At 50.0% G+C, this 22,907-nt stretch overlaps 1 protein-coding gene across 1 annotated transcript in view; it reads left to right on the top strand.

Annotated features, from left to right (window-relative positions):
- The window catches only part of Aff1 (AF4/FMR2 family member 1), a 127,570-nt gene that overhangs the window by 100,087 nt on the left and 4,576 nt on the right, over window positions 1-22,907 (top strand). Inside the window, 9 exon segments of the mRNA XM_048364541.1 lie at window positions 2,683-3,585; window positions 13,153-13,259; window positions 14,395-14,656; window positions 15,436-15,527; window positions 15,703-15,763; window positions 18,976-19,112; window positions 19,686-19,757; window positions 20,142-20,279; window positions 22,209-22,429. Of these exon segments, the coding sequence (XP_048220498.1) occupies window positions 2,683-3,585; window positions 13,153-13,259; window positions 14,395-14,656; window positions 15,436-15,527; window positions 15,703-15,763; window positions 18,976-19,112; window positions 19,686-19,757; window positions 20,142-20,279; window positions 22,209-22,429 (1,993 nt within the window).

Genomic DNA, 22,907 nt, shown 5'->3' with positions numbered 1-22,907 from the left:
CCCAGCTACTTACAAGTAAAGTTCAGAAACCGCCTTTCTGTTCTAGGATATTCATGAGTCTGCTCAGCTTTCTAATCTATTCATTGCCCAGTGCTTTGGTAGTAAACTACTTTGTGTTAATTGCCTCTTCAACTCTTAGAGCTTTTAATAAGCTATTTGATTTAAATGCCTCTTTTTTGTCTTGTTTGTAAAGAGTAGTACCATGAGAATTCAGATGGTGGCACTTAACTTTAAAATCTGATGTGTTTTTGTTTTTGTTTTGTTTTTGTTTTTATCACCAGTGCCCTTGTTATTCCTACCTTTCTTGGAAGTCTGTTAGAGTATGACTTCTATAATCACTGTGGATCTGAGTTTTAACTTTACCTCCTTCCAGTTTCACTTTTAATGCCTTTTATTTACTTAACTTTTTTGTATTTATATTCCATACAACGATGAAGTTTCGTTGTTTTTTTGTTTTGTTTATTTTTTTGGTCAGTTGTGGGGCTTGAACTCTAGGCCTGGACACTGTCCCTGAGCTCTTCGGCTCAATGCTCTACCACTGGAACCACTTATGCTTTGCTGATGGTTAACTGGAGATAAGAGTCTAATGGACTTTCGTACCCAGGCTGCCTTTGAACTGTGAACCTCTGATCTTAGCCTCCTGAGTAGCTAGGACTACAGGCTTGAACCACCAGTGCCTGGCTAACCATGAAGTTTTAATCTAAGACAAGGCATATATTGCATATAACTCAGAAGTTTTTTTGTTAGAACCGTAATTCATTTAAAATGAACTTTTTCAGATTAACAAGCTAAGAGATGTAAAGGGCAATGTAGTCAAAACAGGAAAGTGCCAAGAAAAATACCGATATACTCTTTTCATCCTTTCTGATTTACAATGTATAGGTTGTACCAGCTCTGAGAGGAATGAAGAAAGCAGAGACAAGAAAGGAAGACCAAGCCTTAATCCTGTCTGGCACTTACCTGACTAAAACTTAGAGTGTTTTAAATTAATCCCTATGCAAACAGTACTCCATGCCAATATCCAAGGGATCTGTTCATTTCACAGCGTTGTTAGGTACAAAATAGCAATTGCTCTACCCTTCCTTCTTGTCTTCCTCCCCCTACTCCATTTTATCCTGAAACTGGGCCATAGGCCTCCCTTTTGGACATGTAGGAGTGTGTTGGAGGAAAATGTGATATTTCTGTAACCAGGACATTCCTTTAGGGATTAGTAAATGGATCTCAGTACTGCCCTGTTTTGAGTGAGGGGAGCAGAGACACATGACACCAAGAATGACTTCCCCTTGCCTTCACACATGAACACCCTTCCAAGGGGCTGGTCAACTTGAGCTACAGTTGCAAGCACAGCCAGTGGGTGAGAGGTAGGGCTGGAAGGCCTGCCCAGATCAGCTGTACTGCATCTTACTGCCTGTTGGATTTGTTCACCACTGGTGGCACATACCTCTGATTCTTCTAGGAACTCAGGGTTGACAAGTATATGTGCTTATCTTTTCTCTAACCTTAATCATCTTGCTCTGTTAAACTGTTGCATGTAGATTTATTGACAGAATGCCTGGATACATAATAGTGATTCTCTTCTTCCCTCTCTCCCTTTCCTGAAATTCAAATAACAGCGGGGAAGTAGATTTGGTGTAAGTGTAGGAAGTGGTGAGAGATAGTATCCTAAAAACAGGATGAGAGAAGGAGAAAAGGAGAAACCATGTGGCCATTGTTCTAACATGATTCTACCTTGACTAAAGTGAGTTCACTACGCTATATGGTATAAAGTCTGAAAATCAGTATATATCTGTGATACACTAAGAACCTTGTCACTTAAAAATGTTTGTCATGTTTTAAAATCACTAAAGCTAGCCATGCGCCAGTGGCTCACACCTGTAATCCTAGCTACTCAAGAGATCTGAGGATCATGGTTCAAAGCCAGCCTGGGTAGGAAAGTTAAAACACTGGAAAACAGGAAGTGGTGTTGTGGCTCAAAGTGGTAAAATGCTAGCCTTGAGCAAAAGAGGTCAGGGACAGCGCCTGGGTCCTGAGTTCAAGCCCCATGGCTGACTGCCCCCCCCCCAAAAAAAATCACTAAAACTTACTAGTTCATTAGCTGTCTCTGAAAAGCCTAGGTAGGGGCTGGGGATATAGCCTAGTGGCAAGAGTGCCTGCCTCGGATACACGAGGCCCTAGGTTCGATTCCCCAGCACCACATATATAGAAAACGGCCAGAAGCGGCGCTGTGGCTCAAGTGGCAGAGTGCCAGCCTTGAGCGGAAGAAGCCAGGGACAGTGCTCAGGCCCTGAGTCCAAGGCCCAGGACTGGCCAAAAAAAAAAAAAAAAAAAGCCTAGGTAGGATTCCCCATCACATAGTCCAGTAGGGGAGTTTACAAGGTAAAATATGTCAGTTGTGTTCAAATTATGCCAGAATGAAAATATTTATACCACAAAGATTCCTCAGCACTTGTCAATGACTACCAGTAATCCCGCAAAAAAATTCTGAAGTCACAAAAACTCTGAGGAGTGTTTCAAGAGTTGTTGGAGAGTTGTAACTAGAGAAGGGTGAGCAGATCCTTGTGCTTAGGTTTGGAGTGACGGCCTGACACAAGGGGCAGCCCTGCATAATTCAGTGGCTCACAGAGTTGGTAAAACATCCTTGGTTCCTTAAACATTTTTTCAACTTGATTTCCTTATTTTCAGCCTGAGCCTCCGACAACAAACAAATGGCAGCTGGACAACTGGCTGATCAAAGTCAGCCAGCCAGCGGTGCCCCCCGAGGGCGCGGGGAGCTCTGAGCCCTCACACCCACCCCTGGGCAGCAAGGGGAGCGGCGAGGGCAGCACCAGCCAGGAGCACCCGGAATCCAAAGACCCTCCTTCCAAGAGCTCCAGCAGAGCCCCCCGGCTCACCCCCGAGGGCCCCCACGCCGGGAAGAGGACTTGTCAGAAGTCTCCAGCACAGCACGATCCTCCGCCCAGACAAACCGTGGGAACCAAACAACCCAAGAAAGCTGTGAAGGTCCCCGCGCAGGCGGACTGCAGAGCGGGCCAGCAGGTGCCCTTGGAGCCCGGCCCTCCGCACGGCGCCAAGGAGCAGACTGCCAAAGACAAGCCCAAGGTGAAGACGAAAGGGAGGCCCCGCGCCGCGGGCAGCAGGGACCCCAAGCCCACCGCACCTGCCCCCAGCGAGAAGAAGAAGCACAAGAACGGCCCCCCCACCCCCTCCAAGGCCGCCGCAGGCCCCGTGCCCAGCAAGGACAGTGTGGTTCCCCTGACCCAGAGCCAGGGCCCGCCCCCCGGGGGCAGCCACGGCGGCAGGACTAGTGGGTGCCAGCAGGCGGTGGTGGTCCAGGAGGATGGCCGCAGAGACAGACTGCTGTTGCCCTTGAGAGACACCAGGGTGCTCTCGCCGCTCAGGGACACTCCTGCCCCGCAAAGCCTGGTGGTGAAGATAACCCTCAGCCTTCTGACGCGGATACCCCAGCCGCCAGGCAAGGGAAGCCGCGCGAGGAAAGCGGAGGAGAAGCCGCCGTCCACCGGGAAGAAGTCTGACTCTGAGAAGAGGTGTTCGGACGGTGCCAGCAAGGGGGCCAAAAAGAGAAAAGTGAGTACCTGGCCCCGGCCAGCCGCCTCTGCACCTGGCTTGCCTTACAAGCATTTTGGCTAGTGCTTAGCTTAAACCCATTCAAGTTGCCTCACAGAGGCTGGGAATGGTTTCCCTGGTGAGGTGTCCTTGGTCCTCCTCCCAGAGCTCCCCTTTCACGTTCCTGCCACACGTCAGGAGTCCTCAGCAGTCACTGAAGAACGCAGCCGTCTTAGCATCTTCTTCTGATACTTGGTCTTAAACTCAGAGCCTCCTGCTCCTCCTACAAAGCTGCTCTTGCTCTATAGGCTGGCACTCAGCTTTTTGCTGGTTAATTGGAGATAAGGACCTCATGGACTTTCCTGCTTTGGTTGGCTTTGAACTTTGATCCTCAGATCTCAGCTTTCTGAGTAGCTAGGATAGCAGGTGGAAGGTACTAGTGCCTGGCTTCACATCATTTTGAGGACAGATTTTTTATGTGTTCAGGTTTTGCCCTAGCAATTGATTTTACATAAGCTGAAATATTATATTAGTATTTGGAATTACTGAAAAAACTTCTCTATAAAAATTTACTCTTCTACTATGAGCCTCTTAATGCCAGTTTTATATCCACATTTTAACTCAGGAGTGTATAATCTCTTGTTAGAACTCTTAACCATGGGGTTAGGATATCTTTTGGGATAATATAAAGGATAGAGTACATTGTAAAGTACTGGAAATTTGTCATTTATTTGATAAGATTTTTGGAAGTTGCATTTGAGGACTGGACATAGTGTACAGGGCCTGCATTACCTAAGATCCTAATCTGTTCCTTTGATACACAGCTTTTTGGGGGAAGAATATCCTCCTTTCCTTTCTTGTGATACATTGAGCTCTGAATTTTTTGTTTTGTTTTGTGTTGTTTTTTCCAGTCCTGGGGCTTGGACTCAGGGCCTGAGCACTGTCCCTGGCTTCTTTTTTGCTCAAAGCCAGCACTCTGCCACTTGAGCCACAGCGCCACTTCTGGCTTTTTCTATATATGTGGTGCTGAGGAATGGAACCCAGGGCTTCATGCATGTGAGGCAAGCACTCTTACCACCAGGCCATATTCCCAGCCACCCTCCCGGCCCCCCCCTTTTTTTTTAACTTCTTGGAGACGATGAAGAGGTCTCTGTTTTCCCCAAGGTCATTCCCAAGTCTCTCTGCCTAAGATACTGAGACAAAGTCATACGAAGGGCCAACTCCTTCCTCCTGGGAAGGAATATAATTCTCAACACTCTTCTAAGTACATGAAAAATGTCTTACTCAGCTGTGGAAGTTGAGCTAAGAATAACAGAGGAAAAAAGATCACGAAGCCTGCTGTCATGTCTGAGACCTGACTGATTAATCCACTAGGTTAAAAATATAACATGACTTTACCAAATTGCGGAGGGCGGCTGCTTTCTCCAGACCCTGGTGCTGGAGACATGAGGGCGGTTGCCGCCACATCTGCCCCAGGCAAGTGGAATGGGGGGGTCACATACTCGCTGTGGGTCTGTCTCACCCAGTGAGGGCAAGGTTTCAGGCCAGAAAGGTTTTTTAAAGTTTTTAAGTGTGTGTGTGTGTAGTACAAAACTTTGGAGGAAATTGTAGGACTTAGGTTCCCCGAGGAAACCAAAATGCCCCGTTCACGGCCTCCGGGGAAGCCGTGTCCTCGGGTGCTGTGGTCTCTCGTGGTCTCCGGTGCTGGCTTCTGCATCTGATCACGTGTGGAGAAATACTCTCTTCCACAATGCTGGCTGGCTTCCTGAGTGGAAATGTTAGGAGTTGGAAAATCCCTCAGCGAGTTCTCAAATCAGGCGACCTGTGTGCAGATCAGGAAGTCTTCCTTAAAGCTCCAGAAAGGAAAACACGGAGCGCTCCCTCTGGGCTGTGAGAAGTGTCCCTTCTTGAAGGCAAACCCAGACTTGGCCGAGCGTCCTGAGGACAGCTCACCGCCCGTGTTTCCAGCACGGAGAAGCGCTGGCCCCCTCATCTTAGTCCAGTGCGTGGCTTGTCTGGCCAGCTGCTGGGAGATCTGGCCGCCAGCAGTCCGTCCGTCTGAGGTACTGACAAGCTGTGGTCTCACCCATGGCTTCTAAACCCTGGCTTCTTTCCAGTCTCGTGGGGGAGGTGAGCCCTGATGGCAGGGTGCCCTCCCCACACGGTAACCGTGGAATTCGGGAGGCAAATCCTAAGGCCCAGCGGGACTGGGCCCAGACTCCCGGCCTGCAGCGCTGCTCTGTGGACTGGAATCGCTCAGGTGTGCTGCATGCTGCCGGCGTGGACCACACAGCCAGAATGCCGGGCTCAATGTACGCCCCAAGTTAGCCCTTACTCGGGAAGCTTTCAGATAAATAAGTATAAAAAGCTGTACACTTCTTTCCGAGCAGAGAATTGCTTGTCCTTTGGTTTTATTACTTCCTGCGGGATTCTTAGTGGGAGGTATGACTGCACGTTCTAGTCATCTCCCTCCTCCCCGCGTCTGGACCCTGACCACCAGCTTTCCTGGTTCCAGCCCTTGGGCGAGGGCAGCCTGGCCCTGCAGCCATGCTTTCTAAGCGAAGGTGCTTCCCTCACATTTGGATTTTGGATTTTTTTTTTCAGGGTGAACAGTAGAGAAAGGTAAGATGTACTTAGACCTGGATGCAAGTCAAGTGGTTGAGTGCTCACTTGCTTGTGTTAGTGCTGAGAGGATTATCCCCCATACTGCAAAAACCAAACCAAAGAGCATTAATGGTGGCTAATGGCTAAGATAAAGCGATCAGGTACACATTAAGACAAAATTAAAGCAATAGGCTAGGAAAAGTGAGAGACTGTGAAAGCAAGTACTTATGAGCTCACATTGTATTCCTTAGATACTTAGATTTTATCATTCTGTTTGGAGTTTAGAATCTAAATAGTAATTTACATTTTTGCACAATTGTTAAATCAGGTTTATGCTTTTCAGTATTTGGCAGAAAAATTGGAGAATCACTGTCTACTATGAGAGTCATAGTATGTATTTGAATGTACTATGTATAATCATAGTTTACATAGCATACACAGTATCTTATCAGTCGGTGCAATTAGGAGCATTGTGAAAATTGCACCTAAACAGGCATTGAGGTCCAATGTGGGTCTCACTGGCTGCTAGCCACTTCTGAAGCTAATATATCTCATTCTGTCCTGTTATCTAATAGATTACTTTTTCAAATAAGTAGACAGTCTGGGTTTGTTTTTTATTTGAGATAGATTATAGCTGTGTAACTCGGGCTAGCCTTAAACTTGTCATCCCGCTGCCTCAAGCCTCCTGAGTACTAGGACTGTTTTATAGATGTGGACCAGCACTTCTGGCTCAAATAAGTGGCTAGTGTCTCCTAAAGATTGTTTAAACAAGCGAACACACAGTAAGGGGGTTCATTCATTCAAGTCTGTCACTTTTTCTAAGTAATCACTTTACTAACCAAAACTTTTAACATGTTTTTGGGAGTGCCATGTATGTGTGGTGTAGCAGAAAGGGAAGTAGGAAAAGTACATTTTTATTCTATGTTGCCCTTCCCTCCATGATTCAACTAGCTCTTATTTTGGCTTGTTTTTTCAGATCACCACCAGAATTTTTGTCCTTTAAATCAAGGGGTTTAAAACTTACGCCATATAATTTATTAAGCCCCCAGGGATCCTCTGCCCGCATGCCAGTCGGTTGTCTTAGGAAAAGCACCACAGCCTTGTGCCTGCGGTAGCTGATAGTGTTTTAAGTCATCCCAACGCCTGCCAGCCCTCACCAAGGCGGGGGAAGTGGATCAATTGTCCCTCTTTTGTATGACTGTCTGCGCATGACTGGTCTGTGCAGTGTGTCTGTGAGCCCTGCCCTGGCTGAACTTGGACTTGGCATCCCTACATGCTTTTCTGGTTGAATTTCCTTTAGCTGTCTCTGCTGGTCCTCCACTGACCCTCCATCCGTGCAACGCCAAGCCGTCTGCTTCCATTTGGGAGACTTTCACAGCAGCTCAGATCTTAAGCACTGTACTAGCCCGAACAGTCCCTGTGCAGCCCCACACTTTTTTCTTTCTTTCTTTCTTTCTTTTTTCTTTTTTTTTGCCAGTCCTGGGCCTTAGACTGAGAGCCTGAGCACTGTCCCTGGCTTCTTTTTGCTCAAAGCTAGCACTTGACCACTTGAGCCACAGTGCCACTTCTGGCTTTTTCTATATGTGTGGTGCTAAGGAAGCCAGGCTTCATGTATGAGAGGCAAGAACTCTACCACTAGGCCATATTCCCAGCCTGCAGCTCCACCTTTTATAGTAAAAGTGATTCGAGGGGCTGGGGATATAGCCTAGTGGCAAGAGTGCCTGCCTCGGTATACCCGAGGCCCTAGGTTCGATTCCCCAGCACCACATATACAGAAAATGGCCAGAAGCGGCGCTGTGGCTCAAGTGGCAGAGTGCTAGCCTTGAGCGGGAAGAAGCCAGGGACAGTGCTCAGGCCCTGAGTCCAAGGCCCAGGACTGGCCAAAAAAAAAAAAAGTGATTCGAGGTCTTGGGCATTGCCTCTTCCCAGTTCAGTGATTTCCCCCCACCCCCCCGCCTTTTCCACATGTGTTAATGCATACAAGGTCAGAGTTGAAGAGCTGTGTGTTGATGTTGATGGTAACAATGAATTTTCTTCTTGGCTTAGTTCCTCCATTGCTCCCCTCGCCCCCCTTCTCCATTTCAGGGTCCCTTTCAGACACTCCTGGCATCTTTCCATCAGCTCAAAACTCCATGGTCCCATGGCCCCAAATTAGTGTTAGCTCTAGAAAAATCTGCCTTCATGTTTCCCTCCTACCTGCCTCCTACAATGAGCCAGGTGCAGGCCGTGGTCCGCCACGCCTGAGGCGGCCCCGCCACTTGGCCTCATCCTTTCCTTTTATGGTCTTGGCTGTTTTTATTTTTTCCTTTCCCTTGGCCCTATAGGTGGAGCAGCTCTTGGCAGCTCACCTGAGGCTGCCTGACCCAACAGGCTGAGAAAAGCACACAAGATAATTGGGTCCCGTTTGGCAGCCGGCAGCCACCATTGTGGTGGGGGCAGGCACCATTGAGAACTCGCGGAACAAAGAGGTTCTGAGTCACAAACCTTTGCCTGGATTCCCTGAAATGGGGGTGGGAGGTGGGGTGACCTGGGGGTGAAAACACACAGTGAGTTCACACACTCACACCTATAATACCAGCCACTCAGGAGGCAGAGATCCGAGGGTCCTAGTTCAAAGCCAGCCTGGGTAAGAAAGTCTGTGAGTCCCTTTTCTCCAGTTAACCACAGAAAACGCTGGAAGTGGAGCTGTGCTTCAAGTGGTGGAGCACTGGCCTTGAGCAAAAAAGAAACTCGGGGATAATGCCCAAGCCCCAAGTTCAAGCTCGAGGACCAGCCCATGCATACAAAAAACAAACTAAAACCCAGTGCCAGGACCCTTCCTTCCCCCCTCCTGAAGAGAGCTAGGTTGCTCATCTCTGGTTTTCATGTAGCTCCTATGGCAGGAAAGCCTCAAGAACACCTGGCTTCCTGTTTTCAAGTCTTGTTCTAGGAATCCCTTCTCAGCTCTTACCAGCCAGCGTTGCCTGCCCCGTTGACTCTCCCCGTCCAGTCCATCCTCTCAAGGCCGCGGGAGTCCTGCTTCCGGGGAGCTCGGCCGAGGCCCTCGTGCCACACTTCACTTCTGGGCCAGCTGGCAGGCTGAGGGCTCCCGGGAAGCCTGGGGCTGACCCTGGCAGGAGAGGACAAAGTTCCAGTGCCTCTGCGTTCGAGGCCTGCGGACATACATGTGCAGGCAGCATCGCAGAAGGGGCTTTTGCTTTGTGGAGTTGAATGGCTTCCTTTGAACTAGTTATCTAGAGTACTGTCTGCCTCGGATTTGTTAAATGCCCACACGAAGCTCATTGGTTGCTCAGTAAGCTGTAAAGGACCGCGCTGGTAAGTGGCCGCACTGGGTGAAGTTCATGGCTGGGGCTTGCTTGCTTGTTGGCTCTCCTCTCAAGTTCATGGCTGGCTCGAGCCAGAGTTCCAGCTTGCTGGTGAGGACTGATCACCACAAAGCTTGTTTTCATGTGTGGTCTCTTAGGTCTGCCACTTTGGTTTATAGTCCTAACTAGCAAGTCCTCAACAACAGGAAAACACACAAACAAAAATCTATTCCCATTTTACCCCTGGACTTTGGTGCTTTCTTGAAGAAGTAACTTTCTGTGTGGTCTGTGTTTGGTTTTCTCTTGAAAACTTGTATCAGGAGAAATATCTTTGAAAACAGTGCCTTACTATCACTTGTACAAGTTAATATCAGTCCGGTAGCAGATTCTGACTTTGCCTAAAGATGAATGTCCTGCCTTCTTGCATTGCTTGCTAGACCAGCTGTGCAACCTTTGAGACCTTCGAGAATTCCCCGGGCCCTCGTGACAGGGTTCCTGGGCAGAAGTAGGCTCCTAATGGATGGCGCTTCCACACCTGCCTGGGTGCACACCACCTCATTGCTGGCGGGTCTTTGTCTCTCCACCACAGTAGGCTCGTGTGCTTGGGTTCCAAGCAGGGCCTGCTGCAGTGAGCGGCAACCCCAGCTCAGGCCAGCCCTGTTAACTTCGGACTTCTGCTCCAGGCTTCTTTTTTAATTTTATCGTAAAGTGATGCACAAAGGGGTTACAGTTATATAAGTAAGGTAATGAGTTTTTTTCTTTTTCTTTTCTTTTTTTTTTTGCCAGTCTTGGGCCTTGAATTCAGGGCCTGAGCACTATCCCTGGCTTCCTTTTGCTCAAGGCTAGCACTCTACCTCTTGTGCCACAGTGCCACTTCCGGCTCTTTCTGTTTATGTGGTATTAAGGAATTGAACCCAGGGCTTTATGCATGCTAGGCAAGCACTCTACCACTAAGCCACGTTCCTAACCTCCAAGTACATATCTTTTTGAACAGTGTTACCACTTCTCTCTCGTTTTTCCATCCTACCGCGCCACTCCCCCCTTCTGCCTCTGGCCGGGGATCACAGGTTTGGAACCACTTATGTGGCATAGTCTCATTCTCCTTATCAACTCCTTCCAGGTATGTCTTTACAGTCTCACAAGATAAATGGCTACATTTCTGAGTAACTCAAAGAATGACTTCTTTGAATTCACTAATTGGAAATTTCCAGCCCAGTTCTCAGATCATCTTCTATCTTGTGCAGTGTATAGAGCAGAAATAATATGACCATGTGTGATTATTAATTTCCTAGCAGTCATATTAAAAAAATTTGTGTGTGTGCCTGTCCAGGGACTTGAACTCAGCACCTGGGTGCTGAACATGAGCTTTTTTTGCCCAAGGCTTTTATAGTTGGAGATAGTGGGCTTTTCTGCTTGAACTGGCTTTGGGCTTTGAACCCACAATCCTCAGACTTCAACCTGCTTGAGCTACCAGGACCTGGCCCATGTTAAATTCTTTTTAAAAAGGAAAATGGGATTAGTGAAAGCTTTAATAGCAATTGTATATTTTATCTAGCGTGTCAAAAATGTCACTTAAAGTTTTAATCAATGGGAAGTGGTGGCCAAAGCCGTAGAGCCGCAATTTCAAGTGTAATGCCTTGGGTTAAAAACCCAGTATTGGCGTGTGCGGGCAGGCACGCACGCATGCACGCCCGCGCGCACGCAGAGCTAAAGATTTAATCAATGTAAAATCATCACATGCTCCTTCCATGCTTTGTATGGAGAGTAGCTTCAGGCTAGCTTTGTGAGCTGCCCTGGGTAAATTGAGGTTGAAGCCAGGAGGTGCTTGAATGAACAGAAGTATTTTTCTAGAAAAGTCTGTGCAAGGCTGGCAGGAAGGACTTTGCAGGAGCGAGGAGGAGGGAGAGATTTTTAAATGTTCTGTTTCCTGTTCTTTGGAGCAGGGCAGGCTGCTTGTTATTGTCTGGGTAGACCTTGAACCTACACACCTTCATTTATTCATCTTTTCTTGGAGAAATTCAGGGGAGAAGAAAGCCATGTGGGGGAAAGCGGGACCTCTCGCTGTCGGTCAATGGGCGCATTTGGTGGGCAGCTTTTCTCTTCCCGCGTTGGTTGGGGATTGTCCTAGATTGACTAGTGTGTCCCAGATTCTTAGTCGCTGAACTCACAGTGGGAGACTCAGTTCTCACTGGGCAGGACATAGAATTGAAGGACTCCATTCCCCGGCTGCTGCTTGCTGGGGCTAGGGGGCCTCCCGAAACATACCTGCAGAAACCACGTCCCCACGTGAAGTCCCCGTGTTGGATACAGGAGAACACAGGAAAGGCTTGGGCCTTGAGAATTGCTTGGTTCTTTTAATGTTTAAGTAAACTTAGCACTCTAGCTGCACAAATGGATGATTTTGGAGTTACCTACCTCCTGTAGTTACTTATCTTCCTCCTCATTTTCTTCTTCCTCCTCCTCCCTCCTTGTCTTCTTTTCCTTTTCCTTCCTCGTCCCTCCATCTTCCTCTTCTTCCTTTCTCTTAAAACATTTCTTCTAATGACAGATAAGGGCAGTGTTGAAAACATCCTCTCTGAATGTTACACTAGCAATCCCTGAGTGGCTGTAAGCAGATGGGTCTTTTGAAAGAAGTAGGGGAATCTCCTAGTTATCGCTGTGTGAGTTAGGAATATGCTTCATTTTTGTTTTGTTCTGGTCTTGGTTTTTTTGTTATTTGGGACAGCGGCTCACTGTGTCACCACGGCTGCCCCCCAGTCTCCACCTTCCTTTCTCAGCCCCCTGCATGCCAGGTTACAGAGATGCGCCACACCCAGCGAATGCGCATGCTTCACCCATGGTTTTGTTTTGCTACAGGGCCTTACACATGCTAAGCATTGATTCCTTACTATTTAGAAACTATCCATGGCAAGATACAGCCTACAGTTCATGCTAAAGCTACTGGGCATGAGGAATAGTCTCCCTCCCTCCCTCTCTTTATCTCTCTCTTCCTTCCCTCCCTTCCTCTCCTCCCTTCCTCTCCTCTTCTCTCCTCCCTCCCTCCCTCCCTCCCTCCCTGCCTGCCTGCCTGAGGCCTGAGTGCTGTCTCTGAGCTTTTTTCACTGAAGGCTAGTTAGTGCTCTACCACTTGAGCCATAGTTGCACATCTGGCCTTTCGGTGGTTATTTGGAGATAAGAATCTCATGGACTTTCCTGCCCGAGATATCCATGGTCCACAGATCTCAGCCTCCCAAGTAGCTAGAGCCCCTGGTGCTTGGCAGAGGAATGCTGCTTCTTCATGTTCAGTCTGCGTCACTGCACATCACCTCGCACTTGGACCATCACACATGACCTCAAAGTACTCACGAGGTTGCTGTGTGCGGCTACACGTCTTGAAAAGTCGAATTACTCTTCTTTTTTTTTTTTTTGGCCAGTCCTGGGGCTTGGACTCAGGGCCTGAGCACTGTCCCTGGCTTCTTTTTGCTCAAGGCTAGCACTCTGCCACTTGAGCCACAGCGCCACTTCTGGCCATTTTCTGTATATGTGGTGCTGGGGAATCGAACCCAGGGCCTCATGTATATGAGGCAGGCACTCTTGCCACTAGGCCATATCCCCAGCCCCCGAATTACTCTTCTTTGCCTGTTTAGTTTTATCTGTACAACTGTAATATTTTGCTTTGCTTGTTACGCTACAATAACAGGGTGACACAGAAAGAGACTATGAGAACAAGAAAATCAAGGTGGAGAAAGAAGTCAAGTCACAGTCTTCTTCATCTTCATCCTCTCACAAAGAATCTTCTAAAGCAAAGTGAGTGTAGAGCAAGGTAACCGGGTCTTGACAAGGAAAGGGGGTTGCCTTCTGGCGAGCAGCAGTGGGGTGACGGTTCACTCTGACTTATTCTGAGGATGGGTTGTATGTGTTTCCTGTAAGCTCCCCACCCCAATCTTATCAACAACTCCTTTGATAGGAAGGTGATATAACAGAATTTCACTAAGGAAAGTTTCCAAAACACCTGAATTGATTAATTTTTGGTAAAGGGAAGCACCAAAGTATGAAAAGTGCTATTCTTGTCCCTATTTGGTAGAATGGGCAACAGGCAGAGAGAGAGAAAACAACAGCTCAAGGCCGCATTTTGTCATGGTCGTGGAGCTGGCCCTGGAGTTGGGAGCCAGGCTCTTTTCAGAGACAAGGAATTGTCTGGCATGCCTTTCTGTGGCTTTGTTGATACTGGCACTTGAGCTCTGGGCCTTGCTCTTAGTTGGCTTTTTTGCTCATGATTGATGATCTACCACTTGAGCCACACCTCTGGTAAATTAGAGGTATAAATAAGTCTGGTAGGGTTGTTTGCCCAGGCTGATTTTGAACCATGATTCTGAGATCTCAGCCTTCTGAGGAGCTAGGGTTCTAGGTATGAGCCCACCTGCCTTTTCACCTCTCATCAGGGAGAGAGACGGCAGTAAAAATTGTGCCCAGAAGGTATGAATATAAAAAGTAACTGATTTACTCTCTGGTGTGTCCAAGAGATTGCCTCACAAAAGTGGCTTGGCAAAAACAAATGTATGGTTCATGATGTGGGTGCCGCAGAGGTGGCGGGGGCGGGGGGGGGGGGGGAGTCAGATGTGGAGATGGCAGCTGGCCTGCCTGTTGGTCAGGGCAAAGTACAGAGGTAGGAGCAACTGAATAAGAGAGGTACATGGTGAGCAGGAGTTGGGACCCCTGGCAGACTCTGCCAGCCTAGTGAAAAACTATCCAGCTTCCTCTATCACCACTGGATAGGACTAGATCGTTCAGACCCCGAAGTTCCTAAAGTTCAGCCTGCCCCCGACACAGCTTCATGCTCTGTGGCATCACGATCTTTCCTGCCTGAGTTTGGAGTTTTCTAACGGGAGCCGTGCCGTTTGTGCTCCTCCTCAACTTAATTTTGTATGATGTCTCCCTCCAGGATACCCAAGCCTTCCTCAGAGCCTTCCAGAAAGGAAATGCTTCCCCCTCCACCCGTGTCATCTTCCACTTCCTCCTCCTCCTCCTCCTCCTCCCAGAAGCCAGCCAAGCCTGCACACAAGAGGTCCAGAGCGGAAGCAGACAGCGGTGGTCAGGACCCTCCCAAAAGTGCCAGCAGCACTAAGAGCAGCTCGAAAGACGCTTCCATTCCCAAGCACAGGAAAGTGCAGGGGAGGGGCCCCGGCGGCTCCGCGGAGCCCAGAGTGAGTAGCGGGCGGCCTGGGTGCGCGGGGAGTGTGTCCTGCGGCCTTTCCACCTCAGCAGTGGCGCACTGTGGCCATTTGTTCATTGGTTCTGGTTGGCAGCTCATGACAGGCCTTTTTTCTTTTTGTTTTTTGCTTTTTGTGGTTGTTGTTTAAGATATATTGTTTTTGAGTTGCAGTTAATATCGCACAAAAATTTAGGGCTCAATTCTGAGACAGATTCAGAAGTAGAAAAATGTGTATAGGATTTTTTTTTTAATTTTCTACCCTTTTATCAAATGTCTAACAATAAGAAATGGTTAGCCCCGTTTTTTAGATCTCAAATACTTTCATTAACTTCATAATAGAAAAAAACTTGTATTTCTCAAATAAGACAAATACCTTCGTCCCCTTAGTGTGTGTGTGCACGCGTGCGTGCATGCGTGTGCATGCTGACTGAAAGATGATTTTATGCTTTTCGTTGAGTTCTGCTCACGTATATTGCTGTCCTCACTCCTGCTAAGTCCCCGGTGTCAGCAGACTCTACGGCTGTAAGTCCTTCCGCTTGCTCAGCCGAGCTAAACCACAGGGTTTGGTTGGCTCTTTTTCTTTGATTTGGGGCTGTTACGAGGGTTGCTGTCACGCATGGCAGCAAGTGCCTGCGACCCCAAGCATTGGGACAGCTGGGGCAGGAAAGCCAAGAGTTCAAGGCCTGCTAGGCTGTACTGCAAGACCCTGTCTCAAAAACCAAAAAGGGTGTGTTGCTTTTAGGACATGTAATGTGTATTGTTTTCTTGTAGGGATTTTCTGGAGATACTTCTACTCCTTTCCCAGTGCCTTCTTTGCCAAATGGTAACGCTAAACCAGGAAAGCCTCAAGCGAAGTTGGACAAGTAAGAGTTTAGATGCTTCTATTCTCCCCCTCCCTCCTTTCCTGACAGCTTGTTCCTCTTCCATGCTGGGCTTGCGTCCTTCTTCCTCCCATCCTCCTTCTCCCATCTTCTGAGTGGCCCTGCTCTGTCTGGCTCTCTAGGGTCACGTGACCCCCTCCTTGCTTTTCTTTTTCAGACAGCAAGCTGATTTTCATATGAAGGAAGCCAAAAAGTTGAAGTACAAAGCAGAGTCAATGGTCAGTCTTGGCTTTTCTTCCTTTGGTAGATGCGGGTTGAGGGTTAGCAGGGGGGAGGGGGTGTCTGGGAGATCTGGGTTCGGAGACAGAGGGCGGGGGGGCGGGGTCGGGCCCCCTGTTGGCTGAGGTGTGAGCGAGGTAGCCAGGTCTGGCTGACTGTTGGGGTACAGGGTTCTCTGGCTCTGTTGAGTGACTCTGAAGTACCTAGCCCTGTGGGGAAGTGGGCCCGCCTGCCGGCCGTTCCTGTGGAAATGCTTTTGCGTCCCACTGGGTCAGTTCCTTGCACATGAACAGTACTGGGAAGCCTGTTCGCGGTCCAAGGTTCCCTCAAAGCCTTGACTGGTCCTGCGGGGAAGAGTTGCCCAAGGCCAGAAAATTGCAGATATACCTACTGATTGTATTATTGGTAAACAAACTCTGAACCCGGGGATTGTCTTTACTTACTGGCCTTTGAACTTTCTGGAAGGTAGTAGTTGGTGGTTAATTATATACATGGTTAAGTATGTTTTTATATCCCTGCTGCAGTTTATAGAGATCATGTTTGTCATGTTTAAAAACATCTTTAGATGATTAAAGCATTGTCTCCCCCCCTCCCCCGCACCCAGTGTGTTCCGAAGCTGCTGTGGAAGCTCCTCCCCCCCCCCCCCCAGCAATGCGCATGGGCAGTGCCTGGGTCTCCTGTGCCCCCTCCCCCCCCCTCGGTACTGCAGCATCCGGGTCTCCACACAAGCACGTGTTGGCTGTGTCCTCTGCCATGCGGGCTACCTGCCCTTGCCAGGCCCGGGGATCTGGTCGAGACTGGCATGGCAGGTGTCAGGATATTGTCCTGCTGTCTGCCCCTCTCGGTGGCAGCCCCCCCCTCCCCCCGCTCTCATCCAACACTAGCAAGGGGCACTGAGACGCTTCTCTCCCTGTGCTCTGAGCAGGTCTGGGACGAGCCCCTCTGGCCTCGGCCCTGAAACCGCCCTCTGGGGGTGACCCAAGTCAGACCCCCCCGGGGCTCTGAGAGCAGAGGCCAGGGCGCTCTTCCCTGCCCCCCTCCCCCTCCCCCGTGCACCACCACGTTGTGACTGCACACGTGTGTGTCTTTCAAGTTTGGGAAGAGTGTCCCTAGCGCCGTCACCAGTTATGTACAATCCCTGACATGGGATGGTTTCAACACTAGACACCCTCATTGTTCAGTTGAGATGAGTACTGTAGAGAAGATCCGGGTCTGTGTGTAGGCAGGTCAGTCACTAGGTGGCCACGTGCCACTTGCATCCCTTTGTAGGTAATGACATCCCGTGTTTTCACAATGACCTGTACAATCGCCTGCATCACCTCTCTCCATTGCATAATGTCTCAGAGCTGTGCGCTTGGTGTTCAGAGAGCGGAGGGTGTGGCCGGGTGTGGAGTGCGGGAGCAAGCGGCGGGGTGCGGGGGGTGCTTGGTGGGGTGCGGAGTGCCCCCCTGACGCTTGTGCGAGGCGGGGGGGACTTGCAGCTCTGCCATGCCACAGCGTTTCACACAATTTACCAGAGTTATGCCCGCCGCAATCTCATTTTTAGCTCGGCAAGATACTGAAGGAAGGGGATGTTGACTGTGATCCTCTATTTTGTTTTGCTTCTGCCCTTCGGCCAATGTTAATTTTGGAAATTCCATGAGAAAAATAGTTTCAAGGGCTGGGGATAGGGCCTAGTGGCAAGAGGGCTTGCCTCATATACATGAAGCCCTGGGTTCGATTCCCCAGCACCACATATACAGAAAACAGCACTGTGGCTCAAGAGGCAGAGTGCTAGCCTTGGGCAAGAAGCCAGGGACAATGCTCAGGCCCTGAGTTCAAGGCCCAGGACTGGCCAACAAAAAAGAAAAATACTTTCAAATAAGCACTTTTTAAGTAAGTACGTTTTTGAGAATTCAATTCCAATTGCTTGCAGTGAAGCAATTGGTCTGTCCTATATTGCTGATTGGTTAAGGCATGTAAATCTGGATTTTATTCTTTTTATTTTTTATTTTTTTGCCAGTCCTGGGGCTTGAACTCAGGGCTTGGGCACTATCCTTGAGCTTTTTTTGCTCAAGGCTAGCACTCTACCATTTGAGCCACAGCACCACTTCCGGCGTTCCCTATGGATGTGGTACCAAGGAATCAAACCCAGGGCTTCATGCGTGCTAGGCGAGCACTCTGCCATTAGGCCAAACTCCTGGCCCTTGGATTTTATCCTTTTTTTAATCACTTATCTTCTGAGCCTGGCCTGTCTGGGAAGGATTTTTACATTATGATTAAAGTGATATGTGTATACACATAAGTACGTGTGTACATATATGCGCATACATACATACGCATACCTATGCCCATGTGTACATATATACCTACGTGCACGGGGATGTGCATGTGCTGGTAAGGCATGAGAAGCATACACCCTGCAGCGGTCTGAGGACGGCGAGCGGCCCTAAGGCTGCCTTCCCGTAGTCCACCTACAGCGTGAGTGTCTTCATTCTTTCTGCACATGTCAAGTGGGGAAGCAGTTCCCTTCTGGCAAGTGTTAAGGAGCTGCTTTCATGGGTGGTGTGTGTGTCACGTGGAGAGAGACCGTCTGTCATTGGCCACAGTCTCTCATAGTCCAGCTGGCCGCGTGCCGCTCAGCGAGGAGCGGACCCAGCCCGCGATGGCTCTGCGAGGGCAAGGGGTTGGCACTCACACGGCTCTGTTTCCTCCGAGGACTTTGAGATTTGCCCTTGTTGGCCCAGACAGTAGCCTTGAATACCAAACCAAGGCGCCAGAGGAGATTAATCTATGGCAATCAAAATGCATAAAAGATTACTGTGAGATAATAATCTAAGGTGCTTATAAACCATAATAGATGTTTTCTACTTATAACCCTCATAACTTCCTGTTTCTCAAGAAAGTTATGTAATGAATGCCTGCACACTAATGACGCGGCTGTGGGCTCCACACTTGAGTTTGAACATGTACTTTCTTCCCATAATGTTTTCAGAAAGTAGTTATAATACAGAATTGTTTTCTTCTCCTAATGAACTTTGGCTAAAAGACTTTTTTTTTTTTTTGTAGTTTAAAGCTGATCGGCCTTGGTTCTTTATCAGTTTGAGCTACTTCCTTCTCCACTTGTCTCTGACCACAAGTAAACTGAGACAGTGAAGTTGGAGTTAGCATGAAGAACGAGGGTGGGAAGTGCGGCGTGGCTCGCGCTGACGGTGTCCGTGTTCTCGTGCAGACAGACAAGGTGGGGAAGGCCTTTAAGTACCTGGAAGCCGTCCTGGCCTTCATAGAGTGCGGGGTCGCCATGGAGTCGGAGACGCCGGCGGCCAAGGCGGCTTACACGGTGTACTCGGACACCACCGAGCTCATCAGGTGAGTGCGAGGCGCGGTCTCCTGGCCTCATCACTGACGCCCCGGAACCTTAGTGTGAAGACAGTTGAGCCCCTCAGCGGTTACACATGAGTCCCTGGGTTCAGTTCCCAGCGCCTCCCTCCCTCCCTCCCTCCCTCCCTCCCTCCCTCCCTCCCTCCCTCCCTCCCTCCCTCCCTTTCTTTTGTGGCCCAAGAACTTGTTTGTTCTGAGGTGAAGCTGTGGTCTGCTCTAGATGAAGCACAGAATGAATGGCTCCGACTCTATGCTCTTGCCAAGGTGTGCTGAGCAGTGCCAGGCCTTGGGGCGAGATCAGCTTGTCCAGTGGGCTTTCTTATCTCCCGTGGGTGTGTGTCCACCTCTCGGAGCAGGGACGTGAGGACGGGCGGCTCTGGGCGGCTCTGGGCTCCGCAGACAGGCCATGGGGCCTGGCTTTCTGAATGGCCTCATTGTCGCCCTACCACTTCCCTGATTTCTGGGCTGCAGGAAGTCAGTCCACACCCGCCCCGGGCATGGCTGGGATTTGTGACTGTGACTGCCTCGGTTGAACCTGATGTACTGTTCGCCTCCCCACAGATGCACGATGGCGTTAAAATCCTTCTCTGATGCCACCTTGCCAACACAGGAGAAAATATTTGCAGTTTTATGGTGTGTACACTTTTCTTTGTCTAAACAACAGTAAGTTGGTGTTTCTCTAGATGTTACGAACGATTTCGAAATGTGCTTTCTTAGTGTAAAAACCATGGTGAGGCATCTGGCGGGGGTGGGGGGGTGGGGGGGTTCCACTCACGATCGGGGTAACATGCCTGTTGGCTCAGTGGCCTCAGTGGTCAGTGGGCCTGTGATTTACATCATATCCTCGTTCATTTGTGTTTTCCTGCCAGCGCTTCCTTTTGGTGACACTCTGTGTCCGCACCCTGTCCCCTCCCCCGGGCATGGCATTGCACTCTCCACGGGGAGCTGCCCCTCCGTGGGGCTGAGTCCTGCCCACGAAGCCACGCGTGTCACAGTAACTCGTATTTTTGTTCACAGCATGCGTTGCCAGTCCCTTCTGAATATGGCCATGTTTCGCTGCAAAAAAGACGTAGCAATAAAGTATTCACGCACTCTTAACGAGCACTTCAAGAGTTCTTCCAAAGCGGTCCAGGCGCCTTCCCCGCGCATGGCAAGGTAATGACAAGCTGAACTTCACGCGTCTGCATAGCAAATGCACTTTTGCTTTTGCAGCTGCTGGTACCTAGATCAGTGATGGTAGATTTTCAAAAATGCTTCCTCTTTGTGCTCAGTTGCTCCCTAACTGACGTCATTAGCATAGTTTTGCTTTTTGAGAACTGGTTAGAAATGAGCTTTTGGCTGACTGGCTAACGTGAAGGTACAGTGTGCAGGAAGTTCTTAGGGAAAGAACCAAAGGCACAATGCCTCTGTGTCTCTGATCATACAACACAGTATCTATCGAAATGATCTTCAGGAAATGAAAACAAGAGGATTTTTCTTTCTTAAAAAAAAAGTCAGACGCTGGTGGCTCATACCTGTAATTCTAGCTACTCAAGAGGATTGTGGTTTGAAGCTAGCCTGGGCAGAAAAGTCCCTGAGAGACTCTTAGCTCCAATTAACCACTCAAAAACTGGAAATGGCGCTGTGGCTCAAAGTAGTAGAGAGCTAGCCTTGAGCAAAAGAGTTCAGGGACAGTGCCCAGGCCCTGGAATCAAGTCCTATGATGAACCAAAAACCAACCAAACAAAAAACAATGCTACGCACTGGTGACACAATCCAAGACCCCCAATGGATGCTTGAAAGTACAGGTAGTACCACACTGTATATATACTATATCTCTGCTATACATACCTGGAGGAGTTTATAAATGAAGCCCAGGAAGTGATTAATAACAAGGGCCATGGATATGACTTGGAGGCAGTGCTTGGGTAGCATGTCTAAGGCCCTGGATTCCATTCCTAGCTCTACCCAAAATAACAACAACAAAACCTCAGTATACTGTAATAAAGCCATATGAAGTATTATATGTTCGCTGTCTCCCTCTCTCCCTCTTGTCTCCTCTCCTTCTCTGTATCTGAGACCGTATAGCCCCTTTGGCCTGGGTAGAGGGCGTCAAACGTAATGATCCTCCTTCATCGGCCTCCCAAGTGCTGGGAGACAGCTACCCACCGCCGCTGGGCAGCTTTCTTGTTTTGTTTTAGTTTGGTCATATTTCTGGGGACGTTTTTAGTTCTGACAGGTTTTACTGTTCGAAAGAGCATCGATTAGGTTGTCCCCTTTCCAGCAGTTCAAAAGGAGACGTTCCCATACGGCCTCTTTAAAAAGTACTGACTGAGACGGACTTTGTTACTGCTGGGAACCTCGCTACTCGCGCTGTCAGAGCTGCTGCGGCTACAGCATCCCAATACCGTTTGCTTTACGTCTCAGCGATTTCCCTTGGCCACGTGAGGCATGCGATCACTTGCGTGACTAGACACTAAGCCAAGGGCAGAGTGGAGCGAAAATTGAGCCTCCTGACACTCCTCAGCGTCCCTCCCTCCTAACGGATTCTGTCTCTGATCTGGGAATTAACGTTAGGAATCCACATGAATGGAGGGAGGAAGTGTGAGCAAATGCAGTCGTTATATTCGATGTACATTATGGAAGAACTGAACTCCATCCCTTGAGGGTAGGAGTGGGGGAGGGGAGTAACGGGACAATGAAGGAAGGGGTGTCATTGATCAAGAAGCACTGCGCTCATAACCTGATTTACGGAATTGTCATCTCTATGCAAGTCCTTACTACAAATTTTAAGCAAGCCTGTGCTAAGTGCTAGTGAGTCAGAGCCGGGAGGACTCGGGCTCTGCCTTCCTGGTGCCGTGACTCAGGAGAAGGAAGTGCAAGAGAAGAGAGGCGTGGCAGTGGTGGCCGCGGGAGCCGTGGTGTGTCCCCGCGGGAGCCGTGGTGTGTCCCCGCGGGAGCCGTGGTGTGTCCCCGCGGGAGCCGTGGTGTGTCCCCGCGGGAGCGCTCTTGACAGCGGGGAAGAGGGGCTGCAGGGCCGGCGAGACGGGAGGACAGTCCTCGGGGACTCGTGGGTGACCCCCCTATTCTGTGTCCACCTTGCAGAAGCACAGGCACCCCGTCCCCGCTTTCTCCAACGCCTTCTCCCGCCAGCTCCGTGGGGTCGCAGTCGAGCGCCGGCAGCGTGGGGAGCGGCGGCGTGGCGGCCGTCAGCACCCCGCTCTCCATCCAGAACATGACCTCGTCCTACGTGACCATCACGTCCCACGTCCTCGCCGCCTTCGAGCTGTGGGAGCAGGCCGAGGCGCTGTCGAGGAAGAACAGAGGTGGGAGGCTCCGGGGGGGAGACACGCGGGGACCGGGAGGGAATCCGGGGTGTCCCCCTGTGTCACGGTCGGTGTGGGTGGCCCCCTCTCCGTCCTCTGCCTCCCGGCTCCCGCCCAGGGCCGCTGCCCCCCCCCCCCCGTCCTTTCCCAGGCTGGGGCCTCCGAATGCCCTGCCGCCCCTTGGGTCTTTGCGAGCACGGGAATTGGGCCTCCACCATCGCTCCCTCGGCCTCCCCTCCCTTCAGACCCAGCGGGCCGGGCTGTAGAACCGGAGCGACGCAAAGCGACGCAAAGCCCCGCCCCGCGCCGCCCCGCCCCGCCCCGCCGTGCTGGCGTCTCCACCCCGGCGCCTCCACCCCGACGCCCCAGCGCCGCGCGCCTAGCACTTAGCCCTGGGGTCGCTCGCTGAGCTGCGAGCCCGCGAGGGCTGCTCACCTCCATTTTCTCCGTGTATTCACGCTCGTCCCTGTGCGTCCTT

Source organism: Perognathus longimembris, chromosome 16 (assembly GCF_023159225.1).
Source record: "Perognathus longimembris pacificus isolate PPM17 chromosome 16, ASM2315922v1, whole genome shotgun sequence".
Classification (NCBI taxonomy): Eukaryota; Metazoa; Chordata; class Mammalia; order Rodentia; family Heteromyidae; genus Perognathus; species Perognathus longimembris.
Note: the sequence above shows the minus strand (reverse complement) of the source record. Positions and strands in the feature narration are given on the sequence as shown.